Source organism: Coturnix japonica, chromosome 4, assembly GCF_001577835.2.
Source record: "Coturnix japonica isolate 7356 chromosome 4, Coturnix japonica 2.1, whole genome shotgun sequence".
NCBI classification, from domain to species: domain Eukaryota; kingdom Metazoa; phylum Chordata; class Aves; order Galliformes; family Phasianidae; genus Coturnix; species Coturnix japonica.
The window spans coordinates 77808765-77824668 of NC_029519.1; the positions used below are offsets into that span (position 1 = coordinate 77808765).

Here is a 15904-nt window from a genome sequence, read left to right on the forward strand (position 1 = left end):
TATGCATGGGACAGAAGTGTACTTGGAAAATGAATGGAGCTGGGACAGCACAAGCAGGCTTCCACATTTGCTGGGGAAGGTGGGGCAAGAAATTAAAGTAGGATGCAGGGTAATTAATGTTTCCAGTCATCAGTGAGCAACTCAAATCTCCATGACTGAATTAAATACAAAGAAGAGTCAGAAAAAAACCTGTGCCCTGGAAAAATTGGACTGTTGGTACAACTTTACATTAGTCCAGCCGGTCTTTGTGGTCTGTCTCTGGGCCCAAAACAGCTTGGGGCTGTCGTTTAAATTCAAGATTGTCACCGTGATGCATTCACTTGCTGCCCTTAAGGTCCTGAGGTGCCACTTTTTGGCCTGGCGTGCGGCCCAATATGCTGAAGTGGGGAACCAAGTAAAATTAGAAATTAGGTACTCTCAAGAAAGTGTAACTGATGCAAAGCAAATTAATGGCACCACTGTGACTCTCACTGCTCCTAATGGCCGTAAGTGGGTTGTGTCCGTAAATTGCCTTCCCCAGAGCAAAACGTTTAGTAGATCTGAATTAAACTCAGAGACATCATGGTACAGCCAGGATTATGGATACTGTTCACGTCCACTGAAAAACCTCCGGGTGTGGTGTCAAGGAAAGTTGAGTGTAGAAATGTCCCCTGAGCTTGGAGGAAAGTGGTCAATAAGCGGCCCCGAAGGATTTCAAAAAGAGTTTCCCATCATTGCTGTCTTGCGTCCCTTTGTTTCCAAAATAGGCCCATACGTAGTCAAGCAAAATCACATCCAAGAGCTGCTGACCAGCCCTGTGCGATCACTGAAGAAGGTGGTGCTGTCCCTGTCCACTGCCAACATTTCATCCATCAGACCGCACTGTGCTCCCTTCCTGTCCACCCTCTACACCGGCTGGCTGGCTTGGCTTCATAGCCGCTCCATGCAGGAGACCCGTGCCAGGAGAGACCTCCTGGCCACAGCCCTGGGTGGGGGAAGTGCTGGGCTGGGAGTGCTCAACACCATGAACGTTGAGGTGTTGGCCAACAAGTTGGAGGCTGTCACCTCAGGTGTGCAGGGCCTCCTCACCCCCCTGAATTCATCCCTGGCCAGCCTGGGGATGGGGCAGTGGCTTGTGTCTGAGGTGCTGCCTACCTGGGAACAAGTAAGTGAGAAAGACCACCAGGTGCTGTTGCAAGCGCTGGGAATCGAGCAAAATAATGTCTCCCTTGCTCTCAGTTGCATCCAGGCCCAGATGTGGGTGCAGAGCGTCGTTGCAGGGATCCTGAGGGATGGCGACAATGGCATCCTCCCCACCGAGATCCGAAAGATCGTGTGGGACGCAGCCACGGAGAAGGAGCGGCAGCTCCAAGCCTGGTGGAGGCTGGTGAACTTCACCCACGACCAGGCCCTCAACTCAGTCATCGCACACGTCCTCACCGTGGTGGATGCCCGCATCGAAAAGGTCTACCCCATCGTGGCCCTGGGGATTAACACTAACGGGTCTGTGGTTTATCCCCTGGACCACCGGATGTGGGCGAGAGTATCAGACAGAAAATGGCAATCTGTAGATTTGGAAGCCTGCATTTTGGAACGGGGGTTGGGATTCATATGCGAAGATGATGCCCTTAAGGCGAGCGATGTTTGCTTTGATACCAGCGAGGGGGTGTGCCATTTTGAGATCAATCCTCGCAGCAATAACAAAACCGTGTTAGTTTACGTAGGGAAAGGGTGTGTGTGCTTTAGAACAGCGTGTAAATACGTGCAAATTAATGACATCTACAATCAGACCGTATTCAATGATTCAAATATGTGTGCTTGCAATGTAGCTATTATTAGAGGCTGTGATTTTGTGTATAAGCCACCAGTTTTTACTAGCCAATTGCTAATCAGAAACTATAGCCTGTATCGTAGTATAACCCCGACCCCAATAGGTATGGATTTGTCATTAGTAAAGGAAATGTTAGAGCATGCAAATTTACAACAGCTATTAGAAAACGCTAAGGCAGAAGCTAAGAAGATCTTAATAACTGTACATCACGATGGTAACGTTATAAAGCAGGTAGTGGAACGGATTAAGAGCGCGGGAGAGCACCACTGGTGGGAAATTTTCTTTGGCTGGTCCCCAACAGCGACCGGCATCTTCAACGCGCTCCTGCATCCTGTTGTAATCATACTGCTAATGCAAATCTGTGTGTGCTTTGCCATGGTTGCTACTTGTTACTGGATAAGGAAGGTGAGGCTCTGCATTGAGAGCCAGGTGAAGGGACTGGAGATAGCCAAGCGCCTCCTACCATAGTCAAGGGCAAGACTGGGTTGGCCTCTGTGTTTGCCACCAAGAAGAACCTTTAGCTCCGCTGCTGGCTGCAACCCAGTAGGCGTTGAGCGGTGGGGACACAAGCCATACCAGACCTTGATGTGAGAGGGTTACCTCTGCTGTTACAAGAGAGCCATCCAGGAGCAGAGGGCAGGCCGTGCAGCCTGCAGGTGGTGTGAACCACAGTATGGTTGAGGTTGGAAGGGGCCTCTTGAGGTACATGGCCCAATCTGCCTGTTCAGAGCAAGGCTACCTAGAGCAGATTATCTAGAACTGTGTCCAGCTGGATTTTGACTGTAGAGACTCCACAACTTCTCTGGGCAACCTGTTCCAGTACTTGATTACCTACTCAGTAAGAAAGTAACTTCTCTCTGAATATCTCACTCCCAAATGTTAATGACAAAAGCTGCTTTTGTGTGGTTTAAGACTCCTTAAGCAGAGGAGATTACGGACAGTGCTTCTGGAAGGATACAGAAGGGAATGTAACACCTGAGTGTGGAAAAGCAGACACTGAAGATGGCAGAGGTATTATCAGCCTCAGAGACTTGGAAAGCTGATAAAGGAGCAGAACAAAGGATCGTGTGATCACCTTGGACTTAAAGGAGCTGAATCCACATGGACTTTTGCAGCAGCCTTCTCTGGGTTCCCAAGACTCCCAAGACGCCTGGCCAACGGATTGGTGAGATCTTGGAGCCTGGACATCACCGCTTTGCTTTGCTTAGTTGTGCGTGTAACCAATAAAATCTATCTGTTAGAGGATAGACTGTCTATTGCATCATTTCCTGCTCACAACTCGCCCACATTTATAGCTTTAGGTATCCTGTAGAAGAGAGATTCTGGTAAAAAGAAAAGATGTGCTCTTTTTCTCCTTTTTCCAGGCCAAACTCACTTCCTTGCTATTTGTCTTCAGACTACCCACTGAAACACAGGGAATTCTGCCTTGAGGAGCAGGGCTCTGACCTGACACGACAGCCCACATACACACACAGTCTCCTCTTTATTCTGCCTCTCCCATCCTACAGCCTTTATCTCTAAAATGGAAAGGAGCCTTAAAATGTATCCATGGATGTGGCACCAGCATCCTTTGCAGCTGCAGAAAGCTGCTGCCCTCCACATCAATCCAAGGCACAGTTTTTATACCTCCACCCACTGATGAAACTTACACAAGGTGGAGTAATAAAGAACTAAATCACGGCACAATCAAAATGATTTCATTGCTGCAGCTGCTCTCAGTAGCTTGAGCAGTGGGCAGGAATCAGAGGTACCTGAAAACAATCTTAGAACTGAGGATGAAAAGTCCTCTAAGATCAACACAGTGCAACCACCAACACATCCCCACCATGCACACTAACCCACACCCCTCAGTGCCACGTCTGCATGTCAGGTCAGTGCCTCCAGGGACAGTGACTCCAGCACCTCACCACACTTTCTGATTACTTTTTCCTAATATCATACCTGCACCTCCCCTGAAAGAGAACAGAATGGCTTGGGTTGGAAGGGACCTTAAGGATCATTGAGTTCCAACACCCCGCCTTGGGCAGGGCTGCCATTATTAGATCAGAGTGCCCAGGATCCCACTCTGTCAGCAAATTCTGCAGTGTAGTTACAAAGATGCATGTTTGCTGATGTTTGCCTACAAAGCAACAGCTTACAAAACATCATTAAAATAGAACACAAAATGACCTGCTGGCCTCTGCAGCGCATACACTGATACGCTGTGGGAAAGCATGGCCACAGCACTGCTGTGGTGTCTGTCCTCACTTCCTTCATGCTGTTCACAAAGCTGACTGATCACCTTAACTCGGTTAATCGCTACAGACAGCGCGGAACCCCGATACGCTGAATCATAATGAAAGATGACACAGATATGAGGCTGGGTGAGCCCACACTGTGGAGGCTGAGGTGGACACCAGCTCTTGGGTATGCACTCACCTCTCTCTCTTTCACTGTTGCTTCTTGCTACACCATATGCAAGGGTGGTTACCGACTTGTTATGGGGTCTGGGAGTGAAAAAAAAGGGGGAATTGCAGATGCACATTCAAACACAACATGCAACAGAGGTACAAAAGGGGTCTTACTACAGAGCCATACATCAGGGCTACCACGACCATGAGCTATTTGGCCCAGGAATTTCAGGGCATGAGCAGATGTTGCTGCTGAAGTCAGCAAAGGTGTTGCCTGAGATAAACCAACATGAATCAAAGGCATCCTACAGAGCCTTTCGGTTTAGACTTGCATGATGTTGCAGCAGCACCTCTACCAACCTCTAAGAATTGGGCAAATGAGCCAGATCTTTTTGAGATGCTTCTTTAGTCACAATAGATGGATTTGATAAAGGCTGAAGGCAGGGTAGGAAGGAACCAAGCATATGTAAGCTCACCACAGCTTCTCCATCATGTTCTTGAAACTTGCAATTAAAGAACAAATATTTTTGGAGAAAAAGCTTAACTATAAAGAAAGGGTATCACATACAGTCTGTTTCTCACAGCCTCCTATCAATGTGTGTGAGTCAGACCAAGGAACTGGAACCTATAAAGCAGATGGTTCGAAAATGCACAAAGCTGTGAGGAAAACAACTGCATTTAAACTGTTAGATATCAAAAAGAAGTGCCTTGCAACAGCAGTGGCAGCATCAGAACACTACTGTGATCAGTTTCAGTGTTAATTCTAAGAAATCTTGCTTTCTTTTGAAGATTTCTTTTAAATCCCCTCTCCCACCCACAGACAGTTTTTTGTTTTCCCCTCAGATCTTAGAGGGGGAAAAAAAAAGGCCCGATGCATCAATTCTTACTCCTCAACCCTGCTGAAAAGTTGGTTTTGTTGCAAGCATTGATGTCTTAAGTAGAGAAATGGCTGGGACCTGCAGGCTCAAGTAGGTCTGTAAAATGAGAGCCTGTACTTGTGCCTGGTGTTGCTTTGCATCTATCATAGAGTAAATTCAGTCTATGATGCAAGTGGCAATCAGCACACAGTGCAAAGCAGACTCCTTCAGGTTCTCAGGACTTGGGAACATCCATCACCAATGGAAATTGATCTTTATGCCTGAGCAGCAGTGGAAGCCAACACACATGTAGCAGCAAACCCAGGCAGGCATTTTTCCTGCAGCTCGACTGGGCTTTCAGGGAGAAGCCCCTGTACCTGCTTCCAAAACTCCAAGGGGTCTCCAGGCAGATCTGCTGCTGTGTCTGCCCAGATGTGACAGAGATCCACGACTCAGTTTGTTTCTCAAATCAGAACAGATAAGTTTAATGAGAATAATAAATAAACAGAATCAGCTTCCAATGTGGATTCCTTTGCTACTAAGTGGAAAAAGAGACATTTACAGTAAAGGGAAAATAAAGCCATCAGCCTATATGCCTCATATTTTAAAATGCCTAGGCTTGGAAATGACTATCATCACTGACATTAGAGACTAAGAATAAGACAGTGAGGAAACACATAACAATAACCAAATGACTTCAGAAAAATGAGCATCACTCATCTAAATTCAGGCTGTATTTTTATATTCTTCAGCTATGCCTGTTTGCAGCATTTACATCACCAGCTAATCAGTTGCATCTAAATACAGCAGGAGTCCTTCTTTCAGGATCTTATTATCACCTTTGATGCCAAGGAAGTCATAGAGTTACATTTAGAGTAGCTTGTGCATGTGTCCTACAAATAGCTCGTACGTTTTCCCCACGTAGGGCAGGATGGTGAGGAGTTCAAATACAGATTTGGAACTGATCACTGGCAGAAATCAACTCCCAGATGATGCTTTTGCCACATTTTCAGAGCTGCTCATCTTCTCCTGACTTCTAGCACTGCAAGTCTTCTTTGAAAAGCAAGTAAACTGGCACTTATTTCTCTTCAACACTTATTTCTCTTCAACACTTATTTCTCTTCAACTTTTCTTTTGTATACGCAGAGTACCACATCATGGCCTTACCCGACCACTCATTTATAACTTTATAACACAGGAACCTAAGTCCAAGATTGGAACCAACCACAAAATAAATTTGCAAGAAACAACATACAAAAAGCCCACGATACCTTATTCTCAAAGCTTTTGAAACAACTTCTTAATGCAAGTCTAAAACAAACAAGACAATTCAAGGCTTGAGGGTCTTGGTTTTTACTCCATTCCACACCACAACAACCCACAACAAAAAGTTTCAGTTGGGCAGAGCTGCTGAAAGCTGCAGCTCGGCACAGGTGCCTCTACAAACAACTACCTGGTGGTGCTACTTGACAACATAATGGCTTTCAGATCCCACATCAAGGCTAAGGAAAAGCTTTTCTGCAACATGAAGGCACTGAGTGTTACTAAATGGTGTCTTATGACACTGCTTTTAAATACATGAACTGGTGTCCTACATATGTACTACATGCCACAATAACACAAACTTACTGACACTACTTCAAATGCGAAGTGTTGCTGGTTCTTCAGAGCACTGTTTGACTCATAAATTGAGCTTTATTCTGGGATCAAAAGCCTTCCTCACTCTCCTTTAAAGCAGTCAGTGGAATGGTTACCGATATGGCTTCCCCCTGGCACACTGTAGTGCCCTTATGTGTCTTACCAAGCTTATATACTTTCCTAGGAGAAAAAAAGAAAGCAACCCCCTGCATAGGCACCATTAATAGTAAAAAAAATAAAGCTATACATTCTAATGAATTTCCAAGAGTGTTCCATAAGCTACTGACCCTTGTTTGAGGTATATTCCAGAAGAGCCTTCATACTTCTAAGTTCGCATCACTGCAATGACTGTTGTACGTGTAACGTAATTAAAACCTGATGCATGTCAACTACCAAACATTTTCAGAAGACTTTCTCACTTCCAAAAAGACCCCCAAATTTGCTTAAAAAAAAAAAAAAAACCACAATAAACCAACAAAAACCACAACAGCCATAGTATGATACAAAATAGTTAAGATAATCTGCAAATTGGATCAGGCTCTTGAAGCTAAGCAAAACCCTCACCAGCATGTAAAGGCAGAGTCATCCCAAATTAGCTCATTTTCTGTTTTGACCTTTATCTGGGGCTTCTGTTGATTCTTGGTGCGTTTTCTTCTCTGTCTCTTAACAGGTGTTTTTTTAGGCCTTTTACCTTTATTTGGTGTCGATTTCTTCTCATTTACTAAGCCTACCTCAGGTTTAATTCGCTTTCGTTTTGCACTTTCTTTCTGCAAATCTGCACCTTCACCATCTTCCTTTCTTTTCAGTTCTGAGTCTTCTTTCTTACATTTCAACTCTTCACTAATGTATTTTTTCTCCTCAGTATATTCTACCTGAAGGTTCTGTTCTTCTTTGTAGGAGATGCTAATCGTTTCAGCAAGCACAAGTTTGCAATACTCTCTAGATTCTACAGCTGACAGACCAAAGCCATCTGTGATGGCAGCTGCCCCAAATGCTTGCCCTTCTATAGAGTGTGCTGTGCTGTACTGACAGTTTGATGTATTTTCTAGTGCACGCTCACAAGCTGACGAGCTACTTGGTGCTTTCTTTTTCCCAGTATTTGTGGGTGTTTGGGTTTCTGAGAAAAGGCTGGAATGCTGGTTTTGTTTGTACATAAAGGCTGAAGGTTTAACCTCACCAAGGTTTCCATCTTTAAACTCTTCTGCTATTCTCACATCCATTCTTTCCTCAAGACATGTAGTTTTCTGACCTTGAATGGAATAGTAAGTTTTTCTTGATCTCTTTGTGAGACGGTGAATCTTCATTGCTCTGCATAAACTGGACAGAAAAGCAACAACAACAACCAGTTATTAATGTTGATCAATTTGCTTAGGATCTGTTGAGTTAAAATCATGAAGACAGAGAGACATGTATGATAAAATTATTTCATGGGCTACAAGAAAGAACCTATTCCAAGCATGCTGTTCTGTGTACCCACATGAAGCCTCCAACACAAGATCTTACCTGCAAAAATCAGCTACAGGAAATACCTTCAGTCACACTACTGTGGTTATATTATTATTGCTTCTTCACATAAAATGCCTTCCCAACCATGCCTAACATGAACGAAATCTTGGTATTTGGCCCTAACTGAGGAGCAGCCTCAAAAAAGTAGTGATAACAATAGTGATACAATATCCATTCCACCGTTAACAAAAGCTACAATCCCTTCTTTAGGTTAAAGGGAAGGTAGGAGCTATCACCTATCCCAAACAACATCTTACACCAAACATAAGATGCATGATGACAAACCCTGACTAAGCACAGAAGATGCTGTACCAAAATAGGTGCTACTGTCTCCAAAGAAGCAAATATTTGAGGATAGCAAAGTATGTAAAAAAACCACAACTTCCAGAACCTTTCCTGTGGGCTGCCACTGAAATGCAAGCGTGGCAACTCCAAGACAGAACGTCAGTCATAAGTAGTCACTTAGTCACTTTTAAAGGCTGAAAAACCAAACAGAATCAGATGAAAAAAAAAAAAACCACAACAAAATAATGATAAAAAACAATAATTCAAAGGTTTTTAAACAGCGCACAACAGGGCTAATGAAGAAGCAAAGTCTTTCATAGAAACTTGAAAGTACATGCTACAGAGTAACAAAAGGCTTACCTGGTCTGGTGCTTTTTTCCTTTCATGTGGGACTGATACTCAAGTACATTTGTAAGTACAACATTGCAAACAGGGCATATGTAATGGCCAAACCCAACCTCAGAAAAGAAGGAATCTGTGGGTCAGAAATACTATAAATGAGAGGCAAAATCCAGAGCTACCACAATTTTTCCCCATGTGAGAGGCCTAACAACCTTCCCCAAACCAGCTCTATATGAGATACAAAGTCTCTGCTGCAAGGTAACTCAGTTTTACACTCCAACAGTATTAGTGAAGGGAGCTGTACTGCTGCAGTGTAACTATTCTTCAGAAGTTGACGGAGTTGTCAAACACTGTGTTATGAATACACCACGCACAGACTGACAAATCTAAGTTAAACCTTATGTTTTCCAGGTTGTCATGCTCTCCTCTCCTACAAGCTGCAAAGCTGACTCACTACAGATTTAAATGTATTAAACAAACAAAACAGCAAGGAGTAAACAGAAAGGAGGAAATGAACTTGCTCTGTATCAAAGGAGGAGGCTAACATTTTCTTGCACGTATCAGAGCTGCCCCTTGAACATTCAAGCTACCCTCACTTTTTCATGTCCTTCTTACCACTTGTCATGGATTCCCTTGGGACAGGTTTGAATCCCAGCTCCTCCATCACCTTCTTCCGTGCAAGATTTTTTCCATGTTTCTTACCAACATAGTGGTTCTGGGCTGAATGTGGACCATTGAGAGGAACACAGCAGAGATTGCAGTAGTTCATTTCCAAGCTCAATTTTGAAGATGATGAAGGCACCTCAGTTTCTGAAGGAACTGAAAACTCATTGTTAGATACCTGCACTAATATCTATGTGTTTGATGGCCGGCCATTTTAAGGTCCAAGAAGAAAGCTTTACCCTGCAGAGGGTTATTCAGTACATGTTTGCTACACTCCATCCTGAAATAAAGTTCAGTAACTTGCACAGCACTCACACCAGTTCACTGTTGCTTGTGGACTAATTTATTTTTATTTTTTAATTAAATATGCTAATTCATCAAACTGAGTTTGGGCCACAGTTAATATTCAGAGCAACAGTAAACATGTTCTTTAATAATCAGAAATATTTACCTTTAGTTGGAAAGATAAGGAATCTGAAAGCAAGCTTCCCTAGCTTCAGAGATGTAAAGGGTAGTTACTATTTGCTGTTCACCTAAGAAGTTACCATATGGCAGGTCCATGACTTTGTCAGAACAGAAAGGCATACAGATACACAGGTGTAGGACAACACCTCTTTATATCTGCTGCAGAGAGTGACAGGAAAATGCACACAGTGCAAATTTAGTTCTTACCAGAAACAGGTTGCACGCTCTGTGCTTCCACCAGGGCTTTATTTTCTGCCAACTGCCTCAGCTTCTGAGCATGGATCTTCCCCTGGAGGTGAGATGATGCAACATCTGGGGAAGCCAAAATTATGTTGCAGAGATTACAGTACTTATTCTCTACTATTCTCATTCCATCCATCTGAAATTAAACAAAGGCAAGCTCAGTTATACAAGCATTCACTGAAGGACAATAAAGCACTTAAGTCAGCTATGGAGAAGAATAGTCACCTGAGAACTGGTACAATCCATTATTTCCTTCTTTTTGTCACACTTCATTCTCTCATCCTTCCTGCCATGACTTTGGACATAAAGATAAACGTTCTGAGCATGCTTTCTGCCCTGAAAAGAAATTGGAATTATTCCTGTTCCATTACTAAGGAGCCAAGAAGTGGCATGTCCAGCAACAGGAATTTTATCCATCCAAAACAGGTCTGAGGATTCAATAGCCCAGGTATCTAAAATTGGGTGTTATGCGTACCTGCTTCACCTGTGATTATTTTTTTTAATTCTTAGATGCTCTCTCTCAACACAATCTTCCATCTCCTGCACTTTTATAGTGTACTTACATGTCACACTGTACACAGGTAACCCACAAACCCAAACAAGTGACTTGTCTAATCTAATCTGATGCTTTCCAGGAGTCTGTTAAGGATTCTGAGAAGAAGCATTAGGAAATCTTGATAATGTTACCAAGAAAAAGAAGTGCTACCATACTTGACTAAACAACATCAGCAAAACTGAAAAAAAAAAGTCTTATTTCTGTGTCATTTCATCCTGAATTTATCTGATTTCACCATTTCAATTGCACCTGTTGTCCTCAACTGGATTTGGATCCTAGAAATAGAAATTCTAACTGAGAGTCTGAACTCTTCAGTTATGACAGTACAAGCACTGCTTAACATAAATCAAAGTAAGGAAGTATTATACCTTTCAAGACCTGAATACTAATTGATGAGGATAACAAAAAAGATTCCTGAGAGCAACTGACATTTTAACTTCAGCAAGAAAATGAAACGTCTGTGCCTGCAAACCTTCAAGATTAAGGTTCAAAATATAGCTCACTTTCCTATATCTATAGCACTACCCCAAGGCATACACTTGTTCCAAGAAATGCCTTCTGCATGACTCATACTGATGTACAGAATCAAACTCTATAGCCTGTTAGGATATAAAGCAGGTATGATTTAATAAAGAGATGTGCACACAGCCCTGGCGCAAGGGGTTAACACTCCAAACTTGCGCACCATAGGGAAAAAGCGTGTTACAGATATAGGCCAAACTAATACATAATCAATAGTCTCCCCCCGAGTTTGGTTACATATTCATTACATTCCCTGCGACCCCATTGGCAAAGACGGTTCCCCCCCTTCTCTCCGTCATTGTTTTGGGATGAAGATTCCTCTCCTGCTGTGAGAGCTCCTGTTTTCTTCTGGTGTTAGCTTTTGGCCTTGCAGATGGAGCACCCCCACACATCAGTGTCATCTTGCCCTGTGAATATCTAATCACCTTTCTGCCAGCTGCCTTCGGGCTGCTCCCAAACTCCTATCTTTATGGCCTTCTTCCCCTTGTTTTCCCAGACTTAGTGTCTGCAATTCCCCCTCTCTCTGCCCCCCTCAACATAAACTATCTGTAACTACCCTTTGCTTTGGTTTCTATGAGGCCCCCTTTCCCTTTCAGTAGCAAAGTGCTCCCTTTTCATTTATTATGGGGTCCTTTCTGCTCTTCAATACAACTTGACTCGTGAAGACATGGACAGACATAGCAGCACGTGTGTATCACTGGGTAAAGCACCAGGGGCCACAACCCCTACTCTCTATAGTTAGAACTGCCCCATGCCACTCTTATGTCCTGGGTCACGTGGTGCAAATCTGCTTTCATCCCATGTACAGCATGGCCTGAACCCACCCAGTTCCTTCTATAACCATCCTACAATATGCAGGTGATTGCCCTTCATTACAGCTGAACCCACATCATTCACAACCTTCAAGCCTGGCTAGTCCCTAAACCCAGCATAAGCTTCAGGAAAGGCTTTAAGCAGCCTTTTCTAACACCATACAGAAACCTCAAACCAAAGTCCCAGTACTTGCTAGGAGAAATCTTCCCTTTCAGGCTACCTCATAGTGTGACATCCTTTGGGATTCAAACGGCAGCACTGCCCAGCAAACCCTACAGAAAGTGTCTGTGAACAGGTGGTGCCTTGTTGCCTCATCTAATATGTCATCTGAACGTCCTGAAAGAAAGCAAAACAACAAAAACCAGTCAGGAGACAGGAAACACGTCTGTGTCTTCACTTACAAAGTATTGACCACTTGAATATTCACATGCAGCATATGAGTGAACTAATGTTCATCCACTGAATCGTGCCTTGTTGTAGCTTCAGAGCAGGGCTGTAAAGCCACCTACACCTTCCTACATACAGAGATATTGCTTTCATAGACTGAAGGAATATTACTGTACGCTTACTTGGACTTCAGGTACCTCAAAAATTAAGGAAGATAGAGCTTCTTCATTGTGTTTTCCAGACATGCTATCAGATATATTAGACTAATGGCCTAAAATACAAGAAGCATTTTAGTTCGATCAGGTCACACACTTAAATATGGGAATACAGAAAGCCAGGGAGTAGCTCAGTGCATGAGAAAGACCAAGAGGTCTCAGAGTCTTAGCTGACTTTCCAGAAAACATATTTGCCCTTCACTTTGCTTTCCTCTTCAGTCTTACAACAAACTGCATAGAATCATAAGAGTTGAAAGGAACATTTAAAGTCCACCCAGTCCAGCTCCCCTGCAATGAACAGGGACACCACAGCTGGATCAGGTTGCCTCTCAAACCTTTAATATTAATAACTGTACCACCCCACCAGGAATCTCAGCCTGTTTCAGATCTAGGTTCTTTTCCAGGCAGTCAGAAGTTTCCTTAATGTATACAGAACCTTCACAAGTATCAGAACAACCATCTCCTTTCCTGGGCTCCTGAATGAGGTTCCAAGTGCTCCCGATTCCAGATCAGACTCTGACTGTTATTAATTTTTCTTTCCTAATTCTTGAGGAGAGCTGAGAGCAGAATAATGCAGTAAGGAAGAAGTACAGGCTAAAGAAATCCCTAAAGGCAAAGATATGAAATTTCACATTCAAAGGAGTAAACCCAGAAGATGACACAGCCAAATTCTGCCCTCAAGTGCCAGCAGCAAACATAACATTTTAATGAGAAATAGATGGAGTCAAGTTCAACAATTGCAACCCATTAACAGATGGAATAGTATAGCAAGATAACTTAAAGACATTTACAGGCATCTTCAAATGCCATATTCTACCACAGAGCTGACACATGCCTAAGCCTGCACACAAGCACAGGCCTATGGAGCACACAACTACACCCACCATCCAAATAAGAGTTAAATATAGTGTTGCCCAAACATCACAAAACTAAACTCAAAACAGTGCTGACCACCTTTTAGCACTGGAGAGACCCACAACCTGCCCTGACACACAGCAAGTGGACCTTACAGCTGATGGAAAGCACAGTGCTCACCCTTTAGCCCAGGGCAAACAGGAACAAGACACTTTGCTGGCTCCCTTATACAGTGCTGTGAATGAAACAGAAACCGCTTGAAAGCATTAAAATAGAAATACAGTAAATCCACAAACAAATAAACAAAAACAAAAGTTCAGGATCTCAGAAAACAAACTGATGCTTCTATTGCTTTGAAAAAATTTCCATGGGCATATTTAAATCCAGCTGCACTCATTCAAAGCCAATCAGAACGTTAATTGGGCACAACAGAAAGCTGATTGAAGCCTGTGTGGGGAGGCTGACTCCTTTTAAAGCAACAGTAGCATTAGACTAATTAACTACTGCAGGGTGAGCTGTTAGTTTCCTTGCTAGGTATTCAGGTATATTTAGTTTCAAACTAAAACAGGAGAGCCTGGGTATAGTGAATAACAGATTCCTCACTGCCCAGAGAGGTGGTGGGTGCCCCATCCCTGGAGACATTCAAGGTCAGGCTCTGAGCACCTGATAGAGCTGTAGGTGTCCCTGTTCATTGCAGGTGAGCTGGACTAGATGGCCTTTTTTAGGGTCCCTTCCAAGTCAAATGATTCTATGAACCAGTCAGTACTTATAAAGCATGAACCAAAGCCTTTCAGAGTACAAATACTGATGTTCCTGGAAGCTCAGCACTGTTTTTCACCCCACTTGCTAGATCTATAGCATCCCATAGATTTTCTGGTAAGGAGGGAACACAGAATTCGGATGTGATAGAAACTCTCCAACTGCAAGACAGATTTTCAGAGCTTTATGTCACACATTCAGTGTATGAAAGTAACTTGTTGGACAGCTTGCACTCCCAGAAGTACGATGTTAGAAGAAACTGTCCGAAGAACTGAATGTAAGTCTATCTTTTAAGAACTCAGTATCACTTTGGACTTGTCAGATACCTGCTCCTTACACACTTGGGACACTGACAAGTAGTCTCCCATTGCACTTTGCTCTTTAATTCCTGCTTTGGGCTCAAATTCTCATTACTTTTTGCCACAGACATCATACAAAACCATTTCGTAGAGGGGACAGCAAAGTGTATTCCTGCTACTTCCACCACCACGACACTCATTGCAGGGATGACACGAAATAGCCACTTCTCCTTCAGCGGGAGCTTGAGCGTGTGGTATTTTACACACCCAGCTTACTCAGGGCAGAGATTTGAGGCTGGAAATGAGCTGTACAAGAGGGTAACACGCTGAGCATGTGAGGGATCCTCCACACGGGGGCCCTGTGTGTCACAGCCGGCTCACAGCCTCGCCTTTTCCACACAGAGCTTCTCACCCTCACTCACAGCCCTTGGGACGGCGGTAGCGCTCACCCGAACCCCGCCGCCTCCGCCGCCGCCGCCGCCCACTTCGCCCTTTGGACCGCCGCCTTCGGAGTCTCTTTACGGGCCAGGGCTGGCTATAATTAAACCCTGAGGGCCAGTACATCTCATCAGCCCCCTCCCACGGCTCAACCCAACGCCACTTCATGCTGAAGGCTGGAGGTGCCGGTTAAAGCCCCTCAGGGCCCGGCCCGCTCTTCGCTTCACCTCAGGGAGCGCAGCCCGCCCAGCAGCCCGCCCCGCGCCCCGCCCAGAGCGCCCGCGTCCCGCCCAAGCTCCGTGTATGACAGCCTTCCACAAGTCACTTACCATCCATCCTCAGCCCTCCGAATTGCCTTCTCCATCAGGCTTTGAAACGTCCCTTTTTCCACGGAGCTGAAAGGAGAGCCGCCCAACAGGCGTGTTTCAGCCGGGCTCCCCGTCACTCGGCCTCTCGTGGTCTTTTCCAGCCTTCCCGGTGATATTTTTTTCACACTTTTTACCACAGTGTTTTAAGTTTTACCATCGTATCTGGTGGGTGAACCAGATGGGTGGGGGTATGACCCACAACTGGGTATGAAACGATGGCTCTGTGTCACTGAGATTGAGATGGCTGAAAACCAGCCTCACAAAATGCTACCAGAGGAAAAAAGAAAAGCATAAAGGCTATATGAAAATCTAAGCTGGGATCAATTTCTGTAGCGAGATTAACTGCTGTATGTGGAAGCCTTCATTTTACATGCACTGACTGATGGGGACAAAAGACAAAGCAAGGGACTGGGCTCTCTCTGCTTGTCCTGCATCCTCCTTTTACACTAGAGTGGGGCAAATTCCCTCATAGAATCATGGAATCACTGAATCA

The 15904-nt window shown here is 44.2% G+C and overlaps 2 protein-coding genes across 4 annotated transcripts; one reads left to right on the forward strand and one right to left on the reverse strand.

The window, feature by feature from the left end:
- The first annotated feature begins 1 nt into the window (after nucleotide 1).
- On the forward strand, nucleotides 2-3057 carry LOC107314051. Its single transcript, XM_015862921.1, has one exon. It carries the CDS (start codon nucleotides 152-154, stop codon nucleotides 2276-2278), a length of 2127 nt encoding a protein of 708 aa, XP_015718407.1. The 5' UTR covers nucleotides 2-151; the 3' UTR covers nucleotides 2279-3057.
- Nucleotides 3058-5513: 2456 nt separating this feature from the next.
- Nucleotides 5514-15706, reverse strand: LOC107314019 (zinc finger matrin-type protein 1-like). Of its 3 annotated transcripts, none has more exons than XM_015862873.2 (7): nucleotides 15055-15706; nucleotides 12311-12426; nucleotides 10425-10535; nucleotides 10164-10335; nucleotides 9444-9647; nucleotides 8847-8961; nucleotides 5514-8012 (listed from the first exon to the last, which is right to left on the reverse strand). In XM_015862873.2, exons 1-7 carry the CDS (start codon nucleotides 15209-15211, stop codon nucleotides 7256-7258), a joined length of 1632 nt encoding a protein of 543 aa, XP_015718359.1. In that variant the 5' UTR covers nucleotides 15212-15706; the 3' UTR covers nucleotides 5514-7255. The 3 variants fall into 3 exon arrangements, with proteins under 3 accessions (XP_015718359.1, XP_015718360.1, XP_015718361.1); XM_015862874.2 differs by lacking the exon at nucleotides 15055-15706 and adding an exon at nucleotides 13728-14039 and having other exon boundaries at nucleotides 6953-8012; XM_015862875.2 differs by lacking the exon at nucleotides 15055-15706 and adding an exon at nucleotides 13129-13525 and having other exon boundaries at nucleotides 6953-8012.
- Between the last annotated feature and the right edge of the window lie 198 nt (nucleotides 15707-15904).

What these genes read in the sequence shown, in the direction of transcription:
- LOC107314051 (XM_015862921.1), top strand. Translation starts at nt 152, where the DNA reads ATGACTGAATTAAATACAAAGAAGAGTCAGAAAAAAACCTGTGCCCTG.
- LOC107314019 (XM_015862873.2), bottom strand. Translation starts at nt 15,211, where the DNA reads ATGAAGTGGCGTTGGGTTGAGCCGTGGGAGGGGGCTGATGAGATGTAC. An exon ending in GCGGAGGCGGCGGGGTTCGG is followed by an intron (nt 12,427 to 15,054) that starts GTGAGCGCTACC and finishes GCTTTCTTTCAG; the next exon opens with GACGTTCAGATGACATATTA. An exon ending in TGGATTGTACCAGTTCTCAG is followed by an intron (nt 10,336 to 10,424) that starts GTGACTATTCTT and finishes GTTTAATTTCAG; the next exon opens with ATGGATGGAATGAGAATAGT.